The 27465-nt window shown below is 39.9% G+C and overlaps 1 protein-coding gene across 1 annotated transcript; it reads left to right on the top strand.

Moving 5' to 3' along the window:
• Positions 1-1813: 1813 nt before the first annotated feature.
• SLC17A8 (solute carrier family 17 member 8) lies at positions 1814-26411 on the top strand. The gene is made up of 12 exons (XM_058022892.1): positions 1814-1956; positions 8588-8840; positions 10911-11029; positions 14374-14488; positions 14961-15048; positions 17044-17130; positions 18059-18198; positions 19678-19827; positions 22436-22568; positions 23842-23952; positions 25313-25440; positions 26073-26411. The coding sequence occupies exons 1-12, from the start codon at positions 1814-1816 to the stop codon at positions 26409-26411; spliced, it is 1806 nt and encodes a 601-aa protein (XP_057878875.1).
• The last annotated feature ends 1054 nt before the right edge of the window (positions 26412-27465 follow it).

Genomic DNA, 27465 nt, shown 5'->3' with positions numbered 1-27465 from the left:
AATTCTAAAACCCAGAGACTGGGGGTCCATGCAAGGAGCCAGGAGAGGAATGAAGTGGTGGATGAATGGATACATAGCTCTTTCACCGCTTTGGCCCAGATTTACATCCCACACAAACCTGCTCACTCAGTTCAAACACCCAAATGAGGAGTTTTTAAGAGAAAAAGACATCAGATCTAGTTTGTTTCTCTGGAGGAATTTCTGGGTTTCTTTTTTTCTCCTCTCTGTAGAGTCCTTCAAGGCTCAGGGCCCACACTTTCCCCTAACTTCTCTAGAGCTAGATCAAGCTCTACAGAAACTGGGGTGAAAGTGTGGCCCCTGAGCCTGGAAGGATAAGGACAGTGTAGGGCAGGAGGGAGGGTTCAGAGTCACCCACTGGCTCAGGGACACCAGGTGGCCTGCGAACAGGAGCTGGGGTTGCTGGGTGGGCAGCTGCCTGCCCTCCACATGGCAGCTCTCAGCTGGGGACTTCCAGGGGCAATCAATTCTTATTGTGCTGCTGGCCTGATGAGGCACTGACAGGTACTTCACTTTCCTTGCAGGAGTGAGGTAATGTGCCAAACACAAAGCTCTCAGTTTTTCTAGCAATCTACCGAGTTTCTGCCTTCCCCATCACCTGAAGGGGGAGGGACTGATGGGAGAGGGAATATATTAAATGGTTTGTGGCTTTGGGCTTTTTTTTCATTTGTTTGGGTTTGTATTATTTTTTTTTTTTTGGTGGGTTTTTTTTTTGTTGTTGTTATTTTGGGGGTTTTTTGTTCTATTTTTTGTGTGGGGGGTTTTTTGGTTTTTTTTGTTTTGTTTTGATTTTTTTTTTTTTTTGTTTAACTTGTCCATAACCCAATCCAATATCTGAGGCCATGCCAAAAGCAGAAATTCTTCACTTGACCCCAGCCAATGTGCAGGCATGATGAGTGGAGTGGCCAGCTGCATTTCCACAAGAGTTTTCATTAAGTACTTTCTGCCATGCTAGGAAGAGTGTTGTCATGCAGTCACACTGAGTTGGACTGGTTCACCTCTTTGAGCCACTTTGTGTTTCAAAATGCAATGGATTCAATTTATGGCTGGTCTCCCATTGCTTATTCAAACAGCATCGCACCAATGCCCCTCCATGCCTGTCTGCCCAAGGGCCCAGCAACATCAATAATAAATGACCAGGCATGGGAAGGCAGCTTTGGGTTCAAACCAGCAAGTGTGTTGGGGCAGGGGGCCTCCCCTGAGTGGGGGGTACACAGTGAATGGGAGCTGTAGCTCGCAATAATTCCCTCCCTGCAGAAAGGTCTCGTAAATATTTAATAAACTTCTGGCCCTTGCCATAGATGAGGTCTTAGCGAACTGGAGTGGCTTGAGGACAGGTATTGTGTCTGTTACTATAGCACCACCTTGCACAGGATCTCGGTGTGAAAGAGGCAGGGGAGGGAGGGAGGGGGGGAGGGAGGGATGCACAGAGGATGAGCCCCAGCGAGGCAGGCTGAGGTTTGCCTGTGGAGCAGGCAGCACTCCTGCCCAGGGAGGCTGGCCTGAGCAGCACCTGCAGCTCCCAGCGTCAGCCCGGAGCCGCTGCCCTGCACGCGTACCGACAGCAGGCACCAGAGCTGCTCCCAGGGCCACGCCGAGCCCCTGAGTGCTTCTGGGGGGGCTTTGCTCTGCAGCTTTTCCCTTCTGGCTTTGCAAGATCTGACTTTATTTTTTTATTATTATTATTTTTTTACCCACTCCTTTCTTAAGCAACTGGTTGTTGTTGCAGAGGTCACCGAGGGGGACTGGTGGAGGCTCCCGGCTCTGGCATTGGGAAATATGACAGCAGAAGTGAATGCTTGTTAACATAAGGGATTTATTGAAGAAGAAAGACAAAATGCCTTTCAAAGGGCTTGGTTCACTGAAAGAAAGATTTTTTAACCCAGGAAAGGAAGAGGTGAAGAACACCATTAGCGACTCGCTGGGGAATCTGAGAAGGTAAAACCCAACAGAAAATTCCCAGACAGGTCCATCGATTCCATTTATTAAGAGAAATGCAGTATAGAAAAAATATGTAAAAACATAAAACAGATTATAGAGTTGCAAAATTAATATCTGAGTAACAGAGAGTGAGACAGCTTGCTGTAAGAGAGAAGATGTAAAAGGAGCAGTTACAACAGCATATGACTGTAGATCATAGAATATTTATATCAAAAAAAGGTGAAAATAAATGATGAAATAATGTTCTAATATTAAAAAGAGCTTGAAGAACTGTTTAATTAAAAAACCTTTAAATAATTAAGTGTGATTAATTCTGTGGTTTAACTTGCACAAGAAAAAGCAATAATTTAATGAGAATTAACACTCCCAATGATGGCACTCTTGAAATTAGACTTAATGTTTTTAAATTACAGGTTTGGGGTTTTTTAAAACTTGTTCCAAATCAGAGAAATAAGAGAAATAAGAGAAAATGTATTGAATAGAGATGTGTATGTGTGAGTTTACTGACACTAGCAAATTAGAGAGAGAATAAGGAGAAGCAGCTGTGTGCTATCAAAAGCAGAAAAAAGGTTTAAGATTTTCATCTTAATCTGATAGTTTTACGAACCAAGAAATGTAGGATTCTTATTTTTAGAGAAATTAAAATCTGATGTAAGAGATTCCCAGTTTCATACAGGGGAAGATATTTCTCATTTAAAAAGAAGCTTATTTATGTTTGTAATGGCTAGTGACAACACTTATTTGTGTAATCAATAGATGAGAGCCAGAGGAGTTAGTGGCATTTCTCCCGTGCTTGATGTTGTGTTTTAAATCTTTGTGTGGATCAGGCCAACACTTTAACTGAAGGTGTTTCTAGTGACTGAATTATATTTGCTTTCATATCCACCCCTTTGCCTTCTATTGGGAATGCTATTTTGAGTCAAGAAATAGTAATTCTAACCAAGCATTTGATCACAAGAAAATGTGTAAGAATTTACACATAACATACTGCAGTTATTCTATTTCTTTATCACTTGAACAGAGTATCTGTGTTCTACACAGTTTCTACTTAACTTTTTTTACAGTGTTACAGATGAAACCTGTTTTGCTTTACTTTTTTTACTTTTATAATACTCTACAGTAATTCCAAGAAATCTGTTTATTTTTTAGAACATTGATTAAAGTAATTTATTCAGTGATAAATTCTCTCTGCTGTAGGCTCTGCCGGTCAATTTGACCAAATACCTGTAAGGTTTGTATCCAGTGAATATGTGGTGTAGCAGCACGCTGGGCTCACCTTAGATTATCCAGATTGCTCTCCTCTTGTAGCCATGTATTAAAGCTGTCATGCTACTTCCTACACAGTTGATAGCACAGGTAGCCAACTTCAGGAGCAACACTGCTCCTGAATCAAATTAACCCAAATATCACTTGAGGTGCAAGAAAGTTTGCTGAACTTAATTATTTTCTGTTTTAAATGTAGGTATCTCAGAGCTTTTCTTAGATATACCAATCAGCAGAGGAAATAATCCAAACTATAAAATCTTTTTATTATCTCTGCAGTCAGATCTAAGTAAGAATTGCTGCAACTTGAGCAGTCCTGTAGGAAATACGCAGTCATCTTTGAAAGTTTCCATAAATGAATGAAACATGCATGTTTTTAATATGAACTTCATTCTCTACAGCTTAATCTACAAATGACAACACACACTTGTGTTTTTATATGGTGGCACATATATCTATATACCAGCTGCAACCTTGACTTTGCTTTTCATCCAATACAATTGTCTTTAATGTGGTGAAAATCAGCAAAAAATTTGGTTTCTCTTCTAGCATTCATCATAGTTTGATGAATTATTATAAAGCACATCCTTGATTAGATCTCCAAGTGTGCCTTCACTGACTGTGGTGTGTTGATGTCAAAACTGACAAAGTGGGTAGAAAAACATGTTCTAACTTTGGTAAATATGACTGGCCTGTGCCTTCCTGCCACATTTCCTCTGTCTTGCAAACGAGAGAGAAGCAGATGCCTGGCAAGAGCAGCTGCTCCATGGCAATTATCCGCAGTCCAGCTCAAGTGCTAAAGCACAAGCAGCATAAAGCAGCTTACTGCCTCCTCACAGGTGTGCTTATTTGTGGGTGCTGCAAAATAAGAGTCCGCTCACAGGAGGTGACTTCAGGGTGTCTGGATCCTGGAAGGGAGGCAGGGAAGACTGAACTGGAAGACCCAAGAGCCATCCTTTCTTTAGGCTATTGGCAGCTGTTTAATTTGTGAGATCTTAGAAAATGTTTTAGAAAATTTTGTAAATGCTTTGTATAATTTTTTAATACAAAAGTGTTTTTTTCTTGATTATTTTATGCAGCGGGGCAGAAAAAACCCAGAGAATTCAAGGCTTGGGTGAATGAATATCAGAGTTGTGGCTCTGTCATCATTATGTTTCTCAGAAAAGAAAGATTTCCTGCAGATCTTATTGACAGACACAAACACTTTGGTCCTTCTGTGAACTTACTGTAGTCAAGGAAGAAGCCAAAGACTGAAGTAAGATATTAGGCTCTCCCTACTCTAAGGATTTCAGGAATCCTAGACCAGCTAATGGCAACGGGGGGCTTCTTGGTGAAGTGGGAAGTGTTTAAGTGGGTTTAAATATTATCACTTTTAATGTGAAAAGACATATGGGCCATGGCAAATGGCTGATGTATGAAGTGTAGCCTTGATAGGTGTTGTTCTGGCTGCTCTAGATGTCCCTTGGTGAATTAGCCTAAATTGCTGAAAACTGCATCTTGAAGCTGGGTGATAGACACTTGTAGACAGGGCTCTTCTGACTGTGGTGGATCATGGAGTTATTCCTCTCAGATTTTCCCTTTGTGCAAAAGCAGGGGGAGCTTGGTGCCTCCCAGACTGTGCAGTGCTGTGAGCACTGTGTGGGGTGAGCAGGCCCAGCTGATGCACGAGTTGTGCCTTTGTAGCACTGTTAGTGCCAGGGCACAGAGCACTTGTGCAGCGCTGCACCGCAGCGCCCAGGGGCCCAACATCCCTGCAGTGCTCCTTCACTGCACCCAGGACAGACTGCCCTGCAGCCCAGGAGTGCAACACCTGGGCCATGCAGTCCCTCATGTCTGAGCCTTGCTGTGGGTTTCATGGAAATACCATGCAGAAACCAGCAAGAGAGGTCCCATGCCCTGAGTAACTCGAGAGAGTTGGGTGTTTGTGCTGGGATTTGGTACCAATGCATCAAATACAGGATTTCTTATGGAAAGTTATCACCTGGACAAATCCCCGAAGAATCAATAAGATCTTACAAGATTATATTGCTTTTGTATTAATGATTTTTTTTGTTATTACTGTATTTCTGGTTATTGATAATTATAATTACTAGTTTCTGAAGTTATGCAGGGATCATTGTAGTTAATGGATTTGTAGGTGTGAGCTTTGAACATTGTGTATGATTGTGCTGCAGCTGTGAAAGACTGCCACATCTGGTGAAATCCATTCTAGAATGTTTTAACACAACAGACATTAACATTTGTCTGTTACTGTACAATCAACGAGTTTTTAATAAATGAAATGAAATTCTAGTACACCTAGAAAGAACGAATTCCTCTGCTAAAACCCCCTTAAATACAGAGTGTGCTCTAGGGATTTTATTTATTACTGATAGGGATTTTTAATATTTCTTTCATGCATTCAAAATTCTGTATATGCCAGAGTAGGCATTCAATAAAAAAGAGAAATGTTGCATAAAGTTATTATGACATTTGGGCACAGAATATGGATGCAGATTCAAATAACTTAGCCCTTCTTACTTGCCAAATGTTGTACATTTGCTGAAAAAGGAACAAACAGATCTAAGAAGTGAACATGTCCAGTGCAGGAAATTGCACTGTCCAGTGCATGTGCACCTGCATCTCCTGCATGAGGCTGATAATTAGAGCAGAGCACTGGCCCTGAACCAGTTTCCTTCTAAGTAATTGGTAAACAACTAGTAAAAATTTTCACTGACACTATGAAAATGTATGGATCAGTTGGAAGATAAATTTCTCATCATTCCATGGAGTTGCCATATTTTCATTATGTACCTGTTCAATAAAATAAAACCAAAAAAGCAGTGCTGACACTGGCTGTGTGAATGCCTGCACTTTTTAAATACCTATGTGTTTGGACTGCTACTGAAAAATAGTTTTCTCCAAGACAAGCCTGGTATGGAGGCATTGAAATTAATCTCTGGGAGCAGGAAATAAACTGCGTGGATTTGGGGTGATGGATCAGTCCTCAACTTGCTTCTTTACATTAGTCAAATACAATAGCAGAATAATGAACTTCTCTGCAGAGACAATATTGGTCCATAGTTCTAGTCCTAGGTCACCACTTTTAGCACTGAATTTGGAGCAGAAGGATGTTTTCATGCCTATCTGAATTGACAGCCAGCTGAAAACGTCCAGATGTTTTGGCTTTGCATGAAGTGTCTAATTTTTGCCAGCTGCCCAAAATAAGGCACCCCCTAAAGTCTAATGTCTCTCTTATAAATAGAGCCTAATTTTGTGGAGAATAGTTAATTGATTTAATTCCATCAATATCTTATATTCTGTTAGAGAAAGACAAATTATTTCTTTTGGCTTAGCACTTTGGAGATTATAACAGTTCAAAAATAATTCTTCAAATTTTTTTCACTTCCTGAGGTCTTTATTTTTAATATCTCATTCCTTTTACCTTTACCTCTATTAACACATAGGGCATGGAATACTGGTGTCTTCTTTTTCAAGTGCCTGACTGAATTAGTCTCTGTAGTCCCATGTCACTAACAAATGCTGTTTCCCTGCAGGTGAATCATAAGATCTCCATCACCCCCAATAACACCACAGTAAGATCACACTCTCTATGTTACCTTGCTTGAATGCGAAGGCTTTGCTCCAGTCTGACAATGAGCTAAAGATCTAACTTCGCAGTGAGCACTGGTTTGAGAAAGGAATAAATAAAATAATCCCAGGAGTTCCCTTTTGGCCCCAAACACTGTGATTCTAGTGTTTCTTGAAAACGTGAGCTGATGGACTGTAGCACGCTTATTTTCTTTTTGCTAAGACTATGGCTGAAATAATGGGTTTATATTGTGATGTAAAAAGGAATAATATGGTAAATGATGCTCCAGTTAGCTCTAGAACCTAAAAATGACATTTTGAACTGAAACCTTATATTGGAAAGATATATTTAAGTGCACAAGAAGCCATACTTAACATGTTTATCTGCAAACTGTCCAGTGCAGAGTACTATCTGTTAGATTATGGGTAGTGCATTAGACTTAAAGCAATTGGGAAAAGCAGTGATTTAACCAACATTGTCCCAAAAAACCCAACCCAGTCAGATGTAGCCCATCCATGTATGCTCTGTCAGAGTTGTTTATGTTGATTTTCATACTGAAAACTGATGTTTCAAATGCATATCAAATATATACATTAGATTTCAAATACACTCAACCAGATATGTGGAAGAAGGAAATATGTTTTTCCTTATCAGAAAATAGTAAATGAAATAATCTCATCATTTTACATGGCAAGCTGGGCTTCCTTTAGGTTAAATATTTTCACAGTACTCCATGGCAGGCACAAAGAGAGCTGGATCCTGAGCTCAGTGCTTCAGGGTGATGCCAAAACTGAAAGGCCTGATCAAGGCCTCTCTTAGTAAAGGCATAACCTTAAGCTTATGGTTAGTGTTCAGTGGGTTAGTCACAGCTAGCCATGTCCTTCAGTGTTTCAGCATGTCAGAAAAACCATAATCTGCATTTTAAAATAGACCTGTAAAGACAGTGTTAGAAAAGGAATTATTTAGTTCTGGTCTGGTGGGTGTGTCTAGTGGTTTCTTACCTCACCTTTCCTATGACAGACTTTGCCTGGTCCTGCAGCACGATGTTAATAGCCCTAATCAGATCTCAAGACCAAATTAAATTTTAATTGCACTATCATGCAATTCCAGATTGCATGAAAGTGCCATTTTGTTCAATATATCTCAGGTAGATTGCCTGTGGGAAAAGGAAAGGCTGGATATGCAAAGCCTGAGGAGTGGCACTCCTGTGTTAGTTGGTAGCTGATGGGCAAATAAAGTCTGGGCCTGTCACTTTTGTGTCTTTAAAAGGGGATCTGATGCCAGAGAGGTTTCTCCTCTACTGTACAGCTCTGATTTTTGTCTCACAGGAGAAAACAAATTCCAGGAATTTTGGGGCTGAGTGAAACCATGCTTTGTGTTGTATTTGCCTTCATCCTTGAAATATACTGGCAGCTCTGCGTAGTAAATCTAGTCAGAAATTATGGTTAATTTAATAATATGTAAATTTTCCAAAGAATCAATGGAATTTATCACAACAGACTTCCAGTTAGATCTCACAGTTTTGCTCATGAATAGCCTGGGAACATTGTTGCAGCTGGCTGTCTGGCTGGGTGGTTCAAATGTGCAACCTTCAGAAGTCATTCAGGCAAAAGTGTGGTCTCTGCTAACCTTTCACAGCCTGTCCAGCATTAGCTCACCTCACAACTACCCAAAGACAAGCACCTCCCAACAGGAGCTAGCAGGTGACCGGAGCACGGGGCTGTCCATCCACATTTCAGCAAATTTTACTGAGACGACAGGGCACCTTCATTTTTCCTTCCCTCGTGTGTTTAGGAAGCTCGATGGCACCAATGTGGAGGAGGAGCCCCTGGAGCTGACGGCGGAGGGGCGGCCCGTGGCAGCGAGCGGGCGCCGGGCCGCGCCGTGCGAGTGCCACTGCTGCGGCCTGCCCAAGCGCTACATCATCGCCATCATGAGCGGCCTGGGCTTCTGCATCTCCTTCGGCATCAGGTGCAACCTCGGCGTGGCCATCGTGGAGATGGTCAACAACAACACTGTCTATGTCGATGGAAAGCCGGAGCTGAGGGTGAGAAAATGGTTTCCTTTCACTGCTCTGAGCTGATCCCACTGCGAAATCACCCAAATGCCACATAGCAAGAGAGAATGAGGGAGACACATCAGTCTTGATGCACGTAGATGCACAGGCACTTAATTCCTATTTAGGTGATGAAGTCACATGAAAAACCTTCAAGATCTGAGGATTTGCAGTGTCACAGAGAGGGTTTAAGTACCTGAAATGAGAACTGAATTTGCATGTCTCCCAGGTCGTTGATATGTCAGCTGTAGACAGATTTTGCTCTGGTGGCAGAAGCTTTTGCTCTTTACTGTCTCTCAGGGAAATGTGCTGTGATGCTGCTGTAGAAGGAATTAGCAATTATTTTATGTAGGGCTGCAGCCACTGCATTCATATCAGTGGATAATTCTCAAGACCTTAAAGCAGTCACTGGCAATAAGACATCAGGTTTTTGACAGCGTAGATTGTTGTTAGGAGCTATTAAGAGCTAGGTGCCAAGCTGTTTTCAAATTTGCAGTGGATGGCATGTGGTCCATAGCAGATCCTACACAGCTTTATCTCAATGCACTCCAGCAGGTACATCCAATCCATACCACAGCATTCCCTATCCTCCCTCAGTATTCAGCTGTGATGTCAAGTGCCCCTTTGTGGGTTTTATGAACTTAAATCTCTGCATTTGCTCTACTTGTTGACTTATTTTTGGATATCTATTGAATGTTTTTGGCCTAACAAATTCATAGGAATCTTGACTCTAGAATGAAATGCTGTGAAAATATTCATCAGCTTTTCTCCTACACTTTTTAACTTTTGGTAAAGAAGAGTGCAGAAAATGTCTATCATAAATTTCCAATGTTAAAATATGCCTATCTCCATGACTCATGATCATAGGAGCCATGCTTAGACTTCCTGCTGAATTTGTATTTATTCAGTCTATTCCCTGATCTCCGTGGTCCTTCTGGGACTTCCAGATTCTATACTTAAGCAAGAGAAAGTATGTGCCTGCTTAGGTTGGGAAGCTCAGAAGAGGTAGTTTCAGAAAATGGGAGTAAATTTCTTCCACAAATCTAAACTCATAGTGTTTGGGTATGAGCATCTCCTGAATCAGGAGGAGCCTTCTTCCATATCTCATGGTGTTTTTACCTTCAGAAATTAACACTACCTAGAAACTCAACTGGAAATTGCCAGTAGAAAGTTAGGTGTTTAAACAGAAGTGCCTCAGCACAGGAAAGTGGGACACATCAAAATGAGTACTGATGGGGAAGGAAACCCTTTAGCCTTCTGTAAACATGTCTGGCTAATTAATGCCATCTGGCTGTAGGTCAAACAGTGAGCTGTTTTTCAGTTTGCTTCTTTGTGAGCAAAAAATCAATGTAGAGGGAAAAACTTTTTTTCTTTAACATGCAGAAAGTAATATCAAAAGAAGAGATGTCAATGCTTATCACTACAGCTGCCAGTTCTGTGTGGTATTTTAGTGAAAACTGGCTACTCTGGCATCACTTCTAACAAAAGATAAACTAGTCACTGGCTAGTGTTACCTGGTTTTATTTTCAGATTGCTTTGTCTTCAGATGTTCTCCCCGCCTCCAACTCTTTTCTGCCCCATGCCATTTGATGCTGGTAGTGGAGGATCAGAGTTGGGCCCTGACAGGGAGAGCCATGAACAAATCTGACCAGGAAATAAATCAACTCAAAGGCTTTAAGCAGCCTTGATAAGCTTGGGAAAATGGATACGTCCATTGAAAGTTGTCAGGTCCTTCTTATAACTCTGAGCAGTCTTGAAAGCAAAGGCTTCAAGTTTAAGCAGCCCATGGGGAATCAGTGGCAAGTGGCAAAGTTGAAGGTCCAGCATTAGGTGCTTTATGGCTGAAACCTTTCCCATTCGTAAGAGCCAAAGCAGTAATTTCACAGGGGAATTGAACATCCTTTTGCCTTAACTGGAGGTTTTCAAGCCCAGCAATCCTGAGCAGCCAGTGTAGAGAGGCTTAATTTGGTGCTCAGGGTGACTTCTGTGAGACTTGTAAGCAACAGTTACCTCACAATGAGAATGCTTTATCTTGCAGCATGTGTCCCATTTCCTTTACAGACAGCCCAATTCAACTGGGATCCAGAGACTGTAGGACTCATTCATGGCTCTTTTTTCTGGGGTTACATTGTGACACAAATTCCAGGAGGGTTCATCTCAAACAAATTGGCTGCTAACAGGTAAGAAAACAACAAGCAAAGGAATTAAGCTTTAGAGCCTGTCAACTGTTTTACACTGTGTAAATGGGAATTACTAAAATAGCAAATTAGCGTTTCAGAAATGCACATCTGAAGCTGAAAATTCAATATTTATCAAGAATTATTATTAATAATAATTAATAATTAATAATAATTGATTAAAAATATTTCTGAGGACAAGACTTCCATTATGGGTCTATTGCTGATTTTTTTAATTTAACTTGTTTATCTCAAATATTTACACATTTCTTCTCTAAACAATAATGCATTCTGAAGAGTTCAAGGAAAATCACCTAATACTTCCAACAATAGTCGAAGCATTTGTCTTTAAGAAGTTGCCTTAGTGCTCTTTACCTCAACTTAATACCAAACAATAGTTTTCCAGCAGTGCTTAGTCTTCCTCCTTTAACTGTCCACAGTCTCTGTGGACTGAAGCTGGGAATAAAGGAATTCCAGAACTATTTATGATCTGAATTCTCAAATCTATCCTCATGCACACAAATAGCCTTGCCAAGGCTGGATACAGTACTGACTATAATTAAAATTGCATAGGACTTCTAATAGAGCCTCCCAATTTCTGCTTGGTGAAGTCTGAGAATCTGTACAGATTTTTTTTTTTATGATCAATGTGTTTGTCGGCCTTTTTTTTTTTTTTATTCAACTGCTTTTGAAAATGTGAATAAGAAAAACTAGTTAATTTTGTCAATGTTAACTTTGATTTTAGACTTTACATCAAAAGGTCTTCAGAACTTTGAGTATTATCACAAGAGAGAGGGTTGTTGTCCGAAGATAGCTGGTTGTGAATGAGCTCATGAGATGTGTATATTAAGGGTACTTGGGATCTACAGATTAAAATAAAAAAAGATGGCTGGTACTAACTTTGTTCTCTGCAAACAAGATGTGACTTACCTACAAATAGTCTCAGAACTGGAAAGGGTCTTTAAAACCAGTTTTATGTTGTACTTTGCCCCAAATCTTTGCATTCTGCAAAGAGCTATGGGGGTTACAAGACTGGGATGTTCTTCCCATCCATATGCCCTTGTGGAAATTTCTCCAGAACAGAATCATCCCACAAAATTGCCCAGATGGTTCAGTCCTACTCTGCTCTGTCCATAACCAAAAGTTACTCAGAGTTTGGTTTGCACTGCTTCTTCAGCACTGTTCTCATCCTCAATTATTTATTTCTCTACCACATAACAGTGCCTAGGCACAATATTTTTCCATCTGCCAAGTAAGCCAAACAAATTAGCTAAGCTTAATAACTTCTCCAGCCTTTCTAGTCTTGCCACCAGCTTTTGCAGCAGAAGGGCTCCAAAACACAGATGTGGACACTGTTGGCTAAATAATTAAGCATATTATTAGTTTAGCTTTTGTTTCCTTAATTTGCTTGCAAGTAGTAAAAAATAACCATGTTTACATCATAACTTGATGTGTTCTGTCAGCAGAGTGTTTCCTTAAATACAGGCTGTTCACAAGCACAGAAAACTCTGCATTTATCCCTGTGAGAGTTTCCAACTCAATCTAAAACTATGCTATAACATCACATTATGGATTTGCCCATCATAACTGGGTTTAGGAGTAGAATTTGCTGAGGAACAAAAATAGCTCAAGAGATGAGCTCAAAGAGAATTTCTATTTGTAGTAATAGGATTCACTAAGTCCATATTTTTCCTGTATTCCTCATTTACCCAACCAATTTCAGCTTAGGTAGGTTCACCAGTGGTGCCAAGTTTCAGTTTCAGTTTCAGGGGTTATTTGCTGAGATACAGAGCAGGAAAACAGGGGTTCTGTGGCCAATGAACCTACCAGCCCTAGAAAGAGGAAAAACTTTCTTTTGTCCCAGATGCACTCTGGAAATGAGATTCTATGCTAATAATGACCTTATAGATTTAGGCAAAGACTCCTTTGCCACTTGTTTAAACTTGTGCAACCTTGAACATACCTACGGACAACCCACTCCAGGCACTTCTCTAATGCACATAATTATCTGTAATAGTGAGGGATTCAAATGGATCTCACAGTGGCTGAAAATATTGAGTGCTTTCTGGGTTTGCACCAAACCCCTCTAACATTATGTAATTTACTCAATACATTCTACCAAATTGATGTGGTCTGCATTCCACCAAAAAGTTCATCAACCATTTACTGACACCATCCATTTAACTTGGTGCTTATCCTCAAACACACACCTAAATGTGATGTCAGAATTGCTTGGTGGATGCATGAAACACAAGGCACCTCTTGATGTCAGTTTTCAGGAAGAGCACCCTGCTGGGCAGAGGAGTCTGTAGCTGCTTTGATCCAAAAGTGGCAGCTGCCCAGGAATTGTGGTAGTGAGGACAGAAGAATATGTGAAATGAATTGAAAAAACCTGGAATATTTCTTGTCAAAGTGGAGACGAACTTCTTTGGGATAAATGGCAGTGAATTGATGAAAAGATGCTGCCTCTGTGGAAACAATACTCAACCCTTTAAATAGTAGCAGAAGAGTGACTGGTTCTAATTCATTATAAATGATGCATTTACAACCTAGGGATATTAACAGTTGGCATTAAAAGAAGTAGCAGAGATTTGAAACTCAGTCTTTAGAGATAGCTGTTTGGATAATTAAACATGTTCTCTTTGTTACAGTTTCTTCTTTCACATGGTTATTAATTCACATGGTTTGCTGTAGTTCCCTGAGTCAACAGTGTTATGATAACAGACCTGATATTCCTATTAGTGGTAAGAAAGCAAAAGGCAGAAGTCTTTTCTTCAGGGATCACAACAGAGAGATAATATACTTATTTCTCAGTTAAATGTTTACTTGACTTTTAAAGCAGTCTCCTAAATGTCAAGATATGACTGTGGGCTTTGTATTCCAATTCATATTTTCAGACTGTTTTCTATATAAATCAATTCATTTGTCACTTAGAGAAGTGACAAAGGAACTGATTTATATAGAAGCCTGCTCAGCTTCTTTGCTTTGGTGCTCATCTGTTTAGTGCTTTCTTGTCACTCAGATAATGAGCTCTCTACGTGTGGGTTTTGCTTTTGTCAGTAGGTGTAGAGAATTTAGAAAAAACAGTGTTGTTCTTTGACTGTAAATTTTTCATGCTATAACGCAACCATTAACCCTACTGTGAATAAGATCAGACACAAAAATGAAATCACATATATTTCCTGTGAACAAGTTTTCAGAGACTGAAATGCAAACAATTAAAAAAAAAAAGAATTGTAACAAAATATTTTAAAATAAGTTTATAAATATTTATAAAATGGAACATGAAAACACTTCTGAAGAATAGATAATAATTATATTCCCTTTTATGCTACTTTTCTCCATAGGGTATTTGGTGCAGCTATCTTTCTAACATCTACACTGAACATGATCATCCCTTCTGCAGCAAGAGTGCATTATGGATGTGTGATGTTTGTAAGAATTCTTCAAGGTTTGGTGGAGGTAGGACCACACACCATTTTGGTCCTTTCAAACTGAGTTTGATTTTGAGATTTGGTTCTAGAAGTCATAAAATCTCTTTTGATCAGGGTTTCTCATCAATATACAGTTTTACTTGCTGCTCATTTTGAGGTTGTAATTTTTAAATTATACTGATTATATTTCTAAGTTTACTTAAAGTAAAGAAAAATGTATATTTCTGGTGCTGCAATTTGAGTTGTTTTAGTTTTCTTGTGCCATCAACTGCATATACTAACCAGTGTTTTTATCTCAGAACATGTTACTATTCAGGTAATGGGTAACTCAGATTAGTGTGACAACCTCATACTCAGGCAATCGAGTTCTTCCAGACTTACCTTACCTTTCCTGTATCATTCCATGGTGACAAACAGCTAGGCAGTAGGGATAGCATCAGCAACTGCTTCAGGTGGAATGCAGTGAAAGCAAATCATGTGATGTGTGAAATGTCTGCCAGGGTGTCACGTACCCAGCCTGCCACGGGATGTGGAGTAAGTGGGCCCCGCCGCTGGAGAGGAGCAGGCTGGCTACCACTTCATTCTGTGGTGAGTCCATGGGCCCGTACAGTTCATGTAAGCATGTGTCCTTATTAGATTTATTTTATTAATTTCATTATTTGAAGGAGTTGCACAGACACTCTGCCCTTTGCTACAATCACCTTGTACCCTAAACTTAGGAACCTGTGAGTCCTTTCTTGTTTAATATGCCATCATTTTATCATTTAAAGCCAACACCAAAATGGCTCTCATAATAAACTGAGTCTAGAGGTTCACATGAGAGAAATTATATTCTATTTTTTTATTTGCATCATCCTTAGGGATTCCATTTATTATACATACTCAATGGATGCTTCTAAACAAGCACACATTTAAAAATTATCTGAAATTATCTTCATTACTTTAGGGTGGTTGCTCAATATACTGCAGCAGAGGTGATGTAACTTCTTGCCAGCAGCTGCCCTGCTTCATTCTGTTTTGAGTTATGATCAGACATGTGCTTTGCTCTCTTCTCTGTGTCCCTTTCCAATGCTGACAGCTGAAGATGAATGTCTGTAGGAGAAAATGTACAGTAAAGATGTAAAAGTCACAGGAAAAAAAATTCTGTCCATCAGCAGTAGAGTTGTGTGGCTGGGGAAAATACAGCACTAAAACAAAGATAGAAAATAAAAGGAAGAGTGAAGCAAGTGGGTAAAAACCCATGTTTGAATATTATGGGAATTTTATTTTTACTACAGATGGCTTCAGGTTTTAATTATTTCGGTGTTTTCACTTCCTGCAGAAGAAAAGATCCAAATAAAAGCCTCTCCACTCAATGTTCCGTCTGTGAAATTTCTAGCATGGGATCTCTATAGAAAGATCCATCCTTCAGCTTGACATCCATTTTAGTACTACAGGTCACTGATCCTTGCACTTGAAAGGTGCATAGGAGCAATGGAAAAATTAGGAAAATTCAGGTTAAGCAGGTTCCTGGTTTTTCTATCTACACTCTGGCCTAGGGCTTTTCTGTAGGAAAGCTGTAGGAAAAATTAATTACATGAAGATGAGGGAGAAGGATTGCTGTGAACCATTGCAAAGAAGTATTTGCTAATAAGTGGAGCATTAACAAATGTTTATTAACAAAACATGTACTATTCTCAAAACCACAAGTATCTCATTTCCTAGAATAATTCAGAACAACACTCTTCACGTATAAAGCCATTGGCACTGTCTTGCACTGAAACCTATTATCTAGATTGCACTTAAATACTCATCTCTTTCCACAAGACACTTAGAAATATATTTCACCAGTATTATGTATTTCCCAATCAGAAACCTTGGCACAGACCACATTTTTATCCTCTTTTATCCCCCTGTCAACATTTGCCTATTTATTCCAGCTGTTTGTTTATGTTGTTGATATGAATTAAGCATGGTTCCACAGACTCAGGGTTGGTTTGAACACCCTCCCTGCTACCAGTGCTTGTATGGTCATGGGTCTAGGGCCATGACAAGAGCCTCCCAACATATCTGCAGCCATCAGGATTCCTCCATGAAACTTCTGAAACTCGGTCCATTATCTTCTCCAAATCTCACCTCACACACCACAGTGCAAGGTGGGATTTCTCACTCAAGAGCACACATATAGCTTATGTCTCTGCAGTTTTCTGTCATCAGTCTTGGATTTTCAAATCCAAGGATTTTCAAATCCTATTTCCCTACAGGGCACAACTCTGCAAAATGAGACTGGTGATGCACACATATAGCTTATGTCTCTGCAGTTTTCTGTCATCAGTCTTGGATTTTCAAATCCAAGGATTTTCAAATCCTATTTCCCTACAGGGCACAACTCTGCAAAATGAGACTGGTGATGCATGAGGGGTCAGTTCTTCCTGTTACCCCAGTCAAAATTTTGCAGTTTCCATCCCATCCTCCAAGTTCATAAAGTCAGTCAAACACATCCTTCCAGTTGTGCTCTCATGAGCACCTGTCTGGATCATGTGCTCTGAGAGCTGGGCACACCTACCACAGCTGACATGTTTTACTGATCTGTTTTCTCTTCAGGGTCTTACGCAGGCGCGGTGGTGGCCATGCCCCTGGCAGGAGTGCTGGTACAGTACATAGGATGGTCATCAGTCTTTTATATTTATGGTGAGTTGCCTAACATGAGGGACATCTGCCACTAGATCAGTACTGCCAGTCGTTTGCTAAAACCTGTCTAACAAGGACGGATCAAAGTTATTTTGATGAATAAAGAGGTTGCAAATGGGTGCTCCAATTTATTCCCTGCTTATTGCAGATTCTGAGAGCTTTCATTTTGTAATCGTCTGTTACAAAAGGTTGCAAAATTTTTATGACCAGGCTGCAGCCCATGGTCACCCAGTGACAGGATTGGATGCAGTTGCGACACAAACTCTTGCTCCTCCACAGCACAAACACTTGTGTGAGACCTGTCCCAGAGTGGACACTAACAGCAAAAATTGCAGCAAATGCTGCTGACAGGGAGCCAAACGGACCTGAAAACTTCTGCCCTGAGAAATCTTCCCCATGCTGCCCACCTTTAATAAAGCAGTGCCACCTTTACAAAATGGTCCCAGGGGTATGACCTTGTGGCTGATCTGTGATGCCTCATTCTTCCCCTCACAGTGTATGGCAGAGGTGGCTGCAACCAGCCTTGCACATCGGCAGCCAAGTTAAAGTGGATTTTCTCTGTCTTCCCCAGAAATACAGGGCACAGCAAAAGATTTGCCATTGCCACCTTACAGTGAAGTCTCTTCATGCAGATTCCCACCACTTTATGGGCCATCTGCTTTTTTTTCCCCTAGGTCCTACAGAGAGGTTTTTGCCTGCCTTTTCTTTGCCCCATGCATAGAAATAATAAAAGTGCCAAAATGCTCAAATGCTTTGCAAGCAGGCATACAATATACACAAAGTTAGTTGCCATATGTTGTTACTTCCTGGGCATAATTTCTTTGCAGGTTTTGTTTAACTGGCATTTGAAATAAGCTTCAAGGCTTGCAGATACTGAAGTGTAGTTTTATTGGCTTTGAAAACCAAGTTGCTTTTCCTGCCTCTTCAGGAATGTTTGGGATTGTTTGGTATGTGTTTTGGCTGCTTCACGCCTATGAGAGCCCTGCTGTGCATCCAACAATAACCAGTGAAGAAAGGATATATATAGAAACAAGTATAGGAGAAGGAGCCAGCCTAGCTAATGCAAGTGTAAGTAAAAAAAGGCTTTCCTTGTCATTTGTGAGCACTTTTGCAGTAGATCAGCATATGACTGGATGGATACTGTTACCTGAACTAGGGGCTTTTCCTTTCAAGAAAATTACAGAATCAGACTCTTGCAGCTAGACTGGATAAGTACAGGAAAACTCATAATGCTATTTAAGCTCTTTGCTTATGGATGTTCTCTGATCTAGGGAGGGAAAGGATGGGTTGGGAGGGGGAACCACACATTCTGATCTCCTGCTCTTGAGTAATTGTCATGTTTGTTCTCAAAAATAATAATGGATTTTGCTAAATAAGAACTTGACTGCAGATATTAAATTATCCAGCTGCCTTTTGAACTCCTGTTAAGGATGATTGCAAATCTAATAGCATAAGGACTGGGTTTCTGCCCTGCTCACTCTCACAGCTCAGATCCTTTAAGATTTCTCATCCTCTCTCTGAGAAGATCCTGGAAACTTTGAGTTAAAACCTATTTCCCCATCAAATTTCCCTCTGTTCCCTTAGGCAACTTTTTTTGCCAGTTGTGAAAAACAGAGGTGTTTCTTGTTCATTCCTAGCTTTCAGTTTTGAACAGTCTAGTACAAAGTAACTCCAGGTTTTTCCTCTACATGTTTTGGGTAGCAGCCTTGATGCGAGTGTAAAGTACCAGACTGTCTTTTTGGGCATGCATCTGAAATTTGGCTGATCAAGTCTTGGCTGAAGACACACACACACACACACTTGTTCCAGGTCATGGATTTTCATTGCAGTACAATGGTTTTTCTGCAGAGAAAACTGGTACCAACTTCATGGGTGCACACACAACTGCAGGCATACCAAGGCCTGTAGAACACAATTAACATTTTTTTCAAAAAAAGGGAGAATGTCAATGTGTATTGCCATAGCTACAGATCTCAGCTTCTGATTGGAATTCTATTAAAAATGAATAGGTCTCTGCAATATGTTTCCTGCTGTATGGAGTACTGGAGCATAATACTAATTGAAAATGCCAAAAAAGCAAGTTACAGGCCTTTTTTTTCTGAATTGAACTAATTAGGTTGAAGCAGGTAGCTGTTTGTTGCTGTGCTACTGCACATGTCTTAGCTTGGATAACCCTTTTTCCCCACTCTTTTCAACAGAATGTCTCAAAGTGCATCAGCCAAAAAGTGGGGATGGCACAAGGTTTTCTCTAGTTTTCTTTGATTCTTTTACTGCTCCTGTTATCCTACTAGCAGGATTCCAGAAGACCTCAGGTAATTTCAGTAAGCAGGGCAATAGCAGTGCAGTGTCCACCTTTAACATCCTAACTTCTAAGAAGGATTCTCTACCTAGTTTTCCCCAGCAATTCAAGTTATATATTTCACTTGCATTTTAAGTGATCTGTGATGTAAGTTGTAAGCAATGTATCTAATAGACTTGATAATAAAAGATATTGGTTCTTTATTTTGCCTCTATCTACCCAAATTTTTGGGGATTTTTTTCCCTTAGAAATTTAGTACTCCGTGGAAGAGATTTTTCACTTCAATGCCAGTTTATGCAATCATTGTGGCAAACTTCTGCAGAAGCTGGACCTTCTACTTGCTCCTTATAAGTCAGCCTGCTTACTTTGAAGAAGTGTTTGGATTTGCAATAAGCAAGGTAAATGTATGAGAATAAGCATACCATGCAGGCATACCATGGCCTGTAGAACACAATTGGGAGATGCAGCAGGAGAGGTTCAGGTTCAACATCAGGAAGGATTTCTTCACTGTAAGGGTGGTTAAATATTGGAATGGTCTGCCCAGAGAGGAGGTGAACATCATATGTGGAGATGTTAAAGAAATAACTGGGCGTGGCACTTAGTGCTATAGTTTGGTTATTTGAGGAGAACCAGATGGACCTGGAATCATTATGGTAGATTATTCCCGGTATTTGGCATGACACGCTTCTGCTGACCTGACAGAAATAAAAGTATGTGAGCATGAAATGATTAGCAAAAGGAAAGAATGGAGAAGATGATTTTGGGAAATAGTTGATTAAAAGCCCCCACATATCGTGAAAAACCAGTAAATGGAAATGTACATTTTGTTTAGTGTTGACCATTCAGCATTTAACCAGCTAATTTTTATCCTCTTCTTGATTTTTGTGACTTTTCATTAGCTATGAAGATCAAATTCTTTACAGGTTTATATTCCGTGCCACCACCATTTCATTAAAATCAGAATTGTTATACTTCCTCTTTAGAGCATGAATGAGGAATACAGAATAATTGTTTTAGAAAAGTTTTAAAAACTCTTTCATTTAGCATACATACTTGCTATGTGGTAATTATTTTCAAGCAAGTCTAAGGCTGATAATAAAGAACATCATTATTTTTCTGTTCTGGGAGCACTGTGTGCCCAGCTTCTGCAAGAGAAGCAATGGTTGTGCCATGGTAGCAATGACAGTCTAAATGGCCAAGTACAGCATGGAGATGAAGAGGGATATTAAGAAAAAGTACACCTGTTTATTCTGAGCTGCTTTTCATTAATGCTAGAGTTGCATCTCTGTGAACCTCACTAATTTAAAACCAGTGTAAAACCAACTGTCAATGTAATGAGATTGCACATTGCTGAAAGTAAACTCAAACTTCTCATTAAATTACTGCTTCAAAGAAAATCTTCTGGAAGATGACATGCTGATCTCTAAAACTGTCTCAGGGGTTGCACTGACTCTGATCCTATTTGACATCTTCATTAATGACCTGGATTATGCAGCAGAGCGTACCCTCTGCAGGTTTGGAGATGACACAAAATTAGGGGCAGTGGCTGCTACACTGCAGGGTAGTGCTGCTGTACAGAGGGGCCCTGGCAGGCTGGTGAAGCAGGCTAACAGGAACCTCATGGAGCCAATGAGGGAAAGTGTAAAGCCCTGCACCTGGGGAGGAACAAGCCCATGCACCCATATGGAAAGCAGCTTAGCAGAAAAGGACCTGGGAATCCTGCTGAACACCAGGCTGGACACGAGCCAGTAGTGTTTCCTTGCAGTAAAGACTAATGGTATCCTGGGCTGCATCATACAAAGGCCACCAGGTAAAAGGACATGATCTTTCCCCTCTACACAGCACTGGTGAGGGCACACCTGAAGTACTGTGTCAAGTTCTGGGCTCCACAGTACAAGAGAAACAAAGACATACTTGAGAGAGTCCAATGAAGGAATGGAAATATTTCTCTTATGAGAAAAGACTGAGAGAGCTGGGACTGTTTAGCCAGGAGAAGAGAAGGCTCAGCAGGGTTCTCATCCATATGTACAAATATCTGAGAGTGTAAAGATAATGAAAATAGGCTCTTTTCAGTAGTGCTCTGGGCACGAACTGAAACATGGGAGGTTCCTTCTGAACATGAGGAAACACTTTTTTGCTGCAAGGAGGACTGTGTACTGGAACAGGCTCCTCAGAGTCCTCAGATCCTTTGATCTTCATTGCTAATGAAAAGCCACAAAAATCAAGAAGAGGATAAAAATTACCTGGTTACCTGGTTGTGGAATCTCCATCCTTGGAGATACTCAGGAGCTGTCTGGACAACATTTCTGGGCAACATTCTCTATGCAATCCAGCTTGAGCAGAAGGAGGGTCCTTCCAACCTCAGCAATTCTGGGATTCTGGGAAAATGAATAAAAGGTGAACATCAGTTTGTAGGCTGTAATCCCACAAGAATAAAAGGAAATCAATGTTTTTACATTTATGATTATTTAATTATTTGTAAAATTATTTCATTTTATTTGTAAAATTATTTCATTATGTCAGGTTTTATGCTGTATGGTCTTCAGTCCCTATGCAATGTGCAGGTGTTTCCTTCCTTTACACTGAGGCAGGAAGCAGGGATTGATTTGTTGTTCAGGAAGGATATCCTTGAGAACAGAAATAACAAAAATATAAAAACGCAGTTGAAAACCAAGATAAAGCACTCCAGTATCAGGACAAATGACAGGGCTTTGTGATGTCTACAACAGAATTTAATATAAACAGTCTTCTGTGCAACTCTTTAGAGTAACTATGAGTACTTGGGATATTGCATGGCATTTCAAAGGTGATATTCTCACTTGTGCTCTGGCTTCCCCTCCTGGGCCACAAGGAGATCTTTCTTCCCTCACCCAGTTTTAAGCACCTGCTGTAATCAGATAAAATGATCCAGGGGAAAAGAAATGAAGCATCATTATGGTTCCTGTTCTCTTGCCTCTAAATCTTGAAGGAGAAAGGACAGTTAAGCACGCATTTGTCTAATTGCAGGTTGGCCTTTTGTCTGCAGTTCCTCACATGGTCATGACAATCATTGTGCCCATTGGAGGGCAGCTAGCTGACTTCTTACGGAGCAGGAAGATCTTAACCACTACCACTGTAAGGAAGGTCATGAACTGTGGAGGTACTATTGGATTCTGAAAATATGGCATTTCAATGGTGTGCAGTCAGTCCAAGTATCATAGTTTTGCCCATGTTTAACTGTAATAAGAGACAATTTACTCAAGATTGCATTTATAGCTGGTTAATCTGAAGCTTTAAGTGGAGAGCTGATGCCTCATGACATAAATCCTTAGTCATATGAGCATGCTTTAAAAAAGGGAGGAGACAAGAAGTCTGGTTAATAATTGAATAGGCAATAGCATAGTATGATCAAATAGGCCTCATCCTGCAAACTCATACAAAGTTAACCCTGTATCATGGTGCTGGAGGGACCCTTTCCCAATGGATATGTTCTTGAAGTAATTGGCCATGTTCCCATTTGCTACTCCCAGCAGAGCCCACTGACAAGTTTAGACCGGAAGGTTTAGGGTGGGGGTAAAAAGTGAAAGATGAACAAGAAAATTTTAACCCAGCATGAAGTAATTTGTTTCCAATTCCATAACTGAACTGAAAAATCAGTGACATGTAGGGTTGATATTGAATTAGAGAAAAGATTTCAAGCCAGACAGCCTATGGAGTAGTTAGTTGCCCTCTGCCAATTGCTGGCTTGCATTATTTATAGATGGCACAGACTCCCAGAAATAGAGATGCCTGCAGCCAGTGATATCACATAACTTGGCTATGCATCTTCAGAAAGGATGGTTAAATTAATTGTATTTTCAGGGCATATTAATAGTGTCATTAAAACAACAAAACAGAAGGGTTGAAATGTTACATATTAGAAAATATTAATTTCCAATAATGGCAGAGACTGAAAGTTCCCTGTGATGCTCAGGGATGTCCTGTTGTGTTGGTAACACAGTTGTATGTAAAATACTCTTTTGTTCCATTTACCAAGAAATTCATGTATCACTACAACCATGAGAAGTTAAAGGCAAGTGTTTTTCTTCTTTCACTCAAATGTTTATGGGTTTGTGAATTTTTCTGCTCTTTGCAGAGACTTACTTTCTCAATTTTCTTCCTGTATTCCTCTGTGAATACAGTGAATTAACTTCACCAATAGTTTGGGTCATGTATACAGCAGTGAATGAGGAGAAAAAAAGAATATATTCTCAAACAATAAATATACAAATACTTCTGCAAATGCACAAAGCTCCCAGTTGTGTTCAAGAATAGTTAAATGATACAAAATAATTTTCTCTCATTTTAAGCTGCTACTCTGGATAGTGCTTATTAGTATTTTCATTGCAACTAGAAATTTAAATACAATTCATTCTCATGTGTTTCATTGGAAGGTTTTGGGATGGAAGCAACCTTGCTTTTGGTGGTTGGTTATTCTCACACAAAAGGTGTGGCGATTTCCTTTCTGGTGTTAGCAGTAGGCTTCAGTGGCTTTGCAATTTCAGGTAAGAATTAATCTTATTCTTGCTTTTACTATTCATGATAAAACTGATGTTATTATCCTCACTGTTCTTACTGTCATAATTTCTATTATTTTGTTTGCTCTTAATGTGGCAACTTATGGGGTGTTTTTTATTTCTTCCCATATCAGAACTAATTTACTTTGGTATCTATGAAACATGTTGCACACAATACCTGAAGCTTTGAAAAGAACCTGCTCTTTATTGATCCCAATTTACATCAGCTTTATGCTGTTATTTTCTAATATACTTTTACACTATCAGTCACCTTTTCATCCTATTTATCTGTATGCCTAAAAGGAAAGAGACAGAGAGAGAGGGAGAGAGAGAATTACTCTGCAGGGAATAGTTGCACAAAGGCTATCAGTTACAATTCTGTCCCAAACCCTAGCACCCAATTTCTGCTTCCTATGTCAGCCCTCCCTCCGTTGCATCCTATATCCAGCCCTTCCCCAGAAGTTGTTTCTAACACTTTCATGAGCCTCACCCACGTTTTGTAGTGTCAAGCTGTTTTGTGGCACCATCAGTACCAGCATCACTGAAAAAAACTCCTCTTGCTGCGAAGATTAAAGATTTTCTTAAGATTGAAGATCTTCCAAGAAGACTGCCAAGAACATGAATCTATTGAACAAAATTGACCAGCAAAGTAACTGCTGGTGTTCAGTTATTTCAGGATTCTGCAGATGGGAAGTGGTTTTTCTGCTCAGTTACGAGGTGCTTGCATAACTGGTCATTTCTATCAATCAACTTTTATTGCAGGATTTTCCCAGTAGTCTATTTCTTACCTTATTTATTACCATGCACTTGAAATTTATCGTCACTTCTCGTGATCAACCATAGTTAATATGACTAATTTTCATTAGCTAAGGAATGATAAATATCTCAGCTGACATTTAGTATTTGTTTTTATTTCTTAATAAAATATGTGCTCAGAAGACAAACTGCAATAAGGATAATTATTTTTCCTTCTGGTTTATATTCTATTTTTCTATCATGTTGTTAAACTGCTGTTAAACCACTCATGTGGTTATAAAACACTGAAAGAAATGAATTAAAAACCCTACTACATAAATAAAAAGATAGAAGACATTTCACTAATTTGAGGCGTTGATTCCTTAATTAAAAATATTTGCCAAGTTCACTGTTCAGGTATGAGAAAATGGAAAGTACAGACACTTTAAACAGGGCCAAACGAAACTTTATTTTCTGTACAACATAATCTTTGGAGGTGCACTAGGGAGGTTGCTAACCTTTTTAGCCTTCTTCGGCCAGAATGGCTGCAGAAAGCCCTGTTGGCCTGGTAGTGCAATGCTGTTCAGCTGGCTGTTTCTCTCATTTTTTGTAGGCTTCAATGTGAATCACTTGGACATAGCCCCTCGTTATGCCAGCATTCTGATGGGGATCTCCAATGGTGTGGGGACGCTGTCAGGAATGGTGTGCCCACTCATTGTTGGTGCTATGACAAAACATAAGGTAACAGTCTCCATGTTTTCTAGGAAAAGGGTTAGGTAATGCAACAAATTTAAGACATTTTTTAAAGATTCCTGGGGATACCATTCCATCATTCAGCTGCTGGTCTCTGCAGCTTCTTTTTGTTTGTCTTAAACATGCACTTTTTAATTACCACTTTGGCCTAATTCTCAGCTATTATAACTAATTATCTGTCTAGGCAGATATTTTTTAATACCACCTGAGTCTGAGTCTCTGCAGCATCTCCATACAACTGTGCAATGCTTATAGGGCTTGGAAAACTCCTCTACAATGCATCCATAGCCCTATGGTAGAGAAGCAAGCATTGATCTACAATAATATTTGTGCAGTTGTTAGAGAAATCCTTGCATTTCCAACTCCACAAATATCTCACATGCAAAAGAGAAACTTTACTATTAAAAAAAAAACAACAAAGAAACCCAAGTTCAATATATACTGTAGTTATATATAGTACAAAAAAAATCTTTGCAATGGTTCTCATACGTTGTTCTATCTTCAGCATCAGGAATCAAACAGTGCTCACAGTCATTCCCCAATATGAGCTTCATGGCATAATTTGGAGAGTGATATTTCTTATTACTGGAAACTTAATGAGACCTGCACCATTCTTTCAGACCCGTGAGGAATGGCAGAACGTCTTTCTGATTGCAGCCCTGGTGCATTACAGTGGTGTGATATTCTACGCTATCTTTGCCTCTGGGGAGAAGCAGGAATGGGCTGACCCCGAAAACCTCAGTGAAGAGAAATGTGGCATAATTGATCAGGATGAACTGGCAGAAGAAACAGAGATGAACAATGAAACTTTTGTAAGCCCAAAGAAAACGTATGGTGCTACCAGTCAAAATAGTGAAGTACAGAGAAGGGAATGGAGGAAGCAAAAGCAAGTAACTCAAGACATGGAGGAACAGACTTCTTACCATTGTGAAAATGGAAATTTTCAAGATTTGTCTTAACACTTGAAACTGTAAGATTTGTATAGCAGCTACTCCCATGACTCCTGCCTAGCTGCCCCAAATCATCAGGTATTCACATTTATTGTCTTATTCAATTATGTAACATCTGGCCACATGGCTAGATTTGAGGGGTGATAGTTCCCTCCCAGTGGTGTGTAAAATGCCAACAATAGGACTGGGATAAGTGATCCTAAATCCTCTCCTAGCCATTATATGACCTTGGGAGAGCTTCTGCGCCAGTTAGATGACCAGCCCTGGCAGGGCTCCTGCTTGATGCAAGCTGTAGAATTTACTGTAGGAGCAAGGAGTTCCCTCATCATCTCATCTGAACGGAGAAAGGACAAGTGATACCAGATGGTGGCTCCACGGTGATCTGTGTAATCCCTGGGTCTCCAGTGGTGTCACAGTCTGTAATGAGCAGCCCTGCTTTGCCTTTTTAGGTTTCCTGTAGGGTGGCATTTGAACCACTTAATCCATGTCAAACCACAAACTCATGCTAAAAGATCAGAGCAGAGGGAAAAGTAAATATATGGCAGTAGGCTGTAATTAATTACTAATAGTCACTCAACAAGGGGAAGAGGAACATGTGGCAGAGGTGGCACAGGATTCCTTCAACAGTTCCTACAAACTGATTGGCAGATATCTTTATATGCACACCCCACAGAGTGTGGATAAGACCATAAAATGAATACTTGTAAAATTTCTCCCCCTCCACAGATTTTGTGCTGGCATGAAGTAATTTTGAAAACAAAATCATCGTTAGTGATGCAGTATTAATAATCCTTATGAAAGGAAATCTTAGCCCTGTTTTGATTAGGATTCTCACTCAATTCATCATTGTGCAGTAATTTGAATATATTTTTCTAGTATTATACTGACAGAGTTCCTGCTCTCAACACCAACAGTTCTCGTTTAGGTGAACAAGCTTTCTTACAGGAGTATTTAGTTCTGGATCTGTAACTTTTCAATGCCTCAGTCTTGTTCTTGATATGAATGAAGTACTGTACCATTTGAGAGTCAACAGGGTACCTATGTATAAAAGTAATTATCCTCT

Source organism: Melospiza georgiana, chromosome 4 (genome assembly GCF_028018845.1).
Source record: "Melospiza georgiana isolate bMelGeo1 chromosome 4, bMelGeo1.pri, whole genome shotgun sequence".
Classification (NCBI taxonomy): Eukaryota; Metazoa; Chordata; class Aves; order Passeriformes; family Passerellidae; genus Melospiza; species Melospiza georgiana.
Note: the sequence above shows the minus strand (reverse complement) of the source record. Positions and strands in the feature narration are given on the sequence as shown.

Bases quoted from the DNA above. Each gene is read 5' to 3' on its own strand.
- SLC17A8 (XM_058022892.1), top strand. From the start codon at position 1,814: ATGCTTGTTAACATAAGGGATTTATTGAAGAAGAAAGACAAAATGCCT. The intron at 1,957-8,587 runs GTAAAACCCAAC...TCGTGTGTTTAG, and splicing joins TCGCTGGGGAATCTGAGAAG to GAAGCTCGATGGCACCAATG. The intron at 8,841-10,910 runs GTGAGAAAATGG...TTTCCTTTACAG, and splicing joins ATGGAAAGCCGGAGCTGAGG to ACAGCCCAATTCAACTGGGA.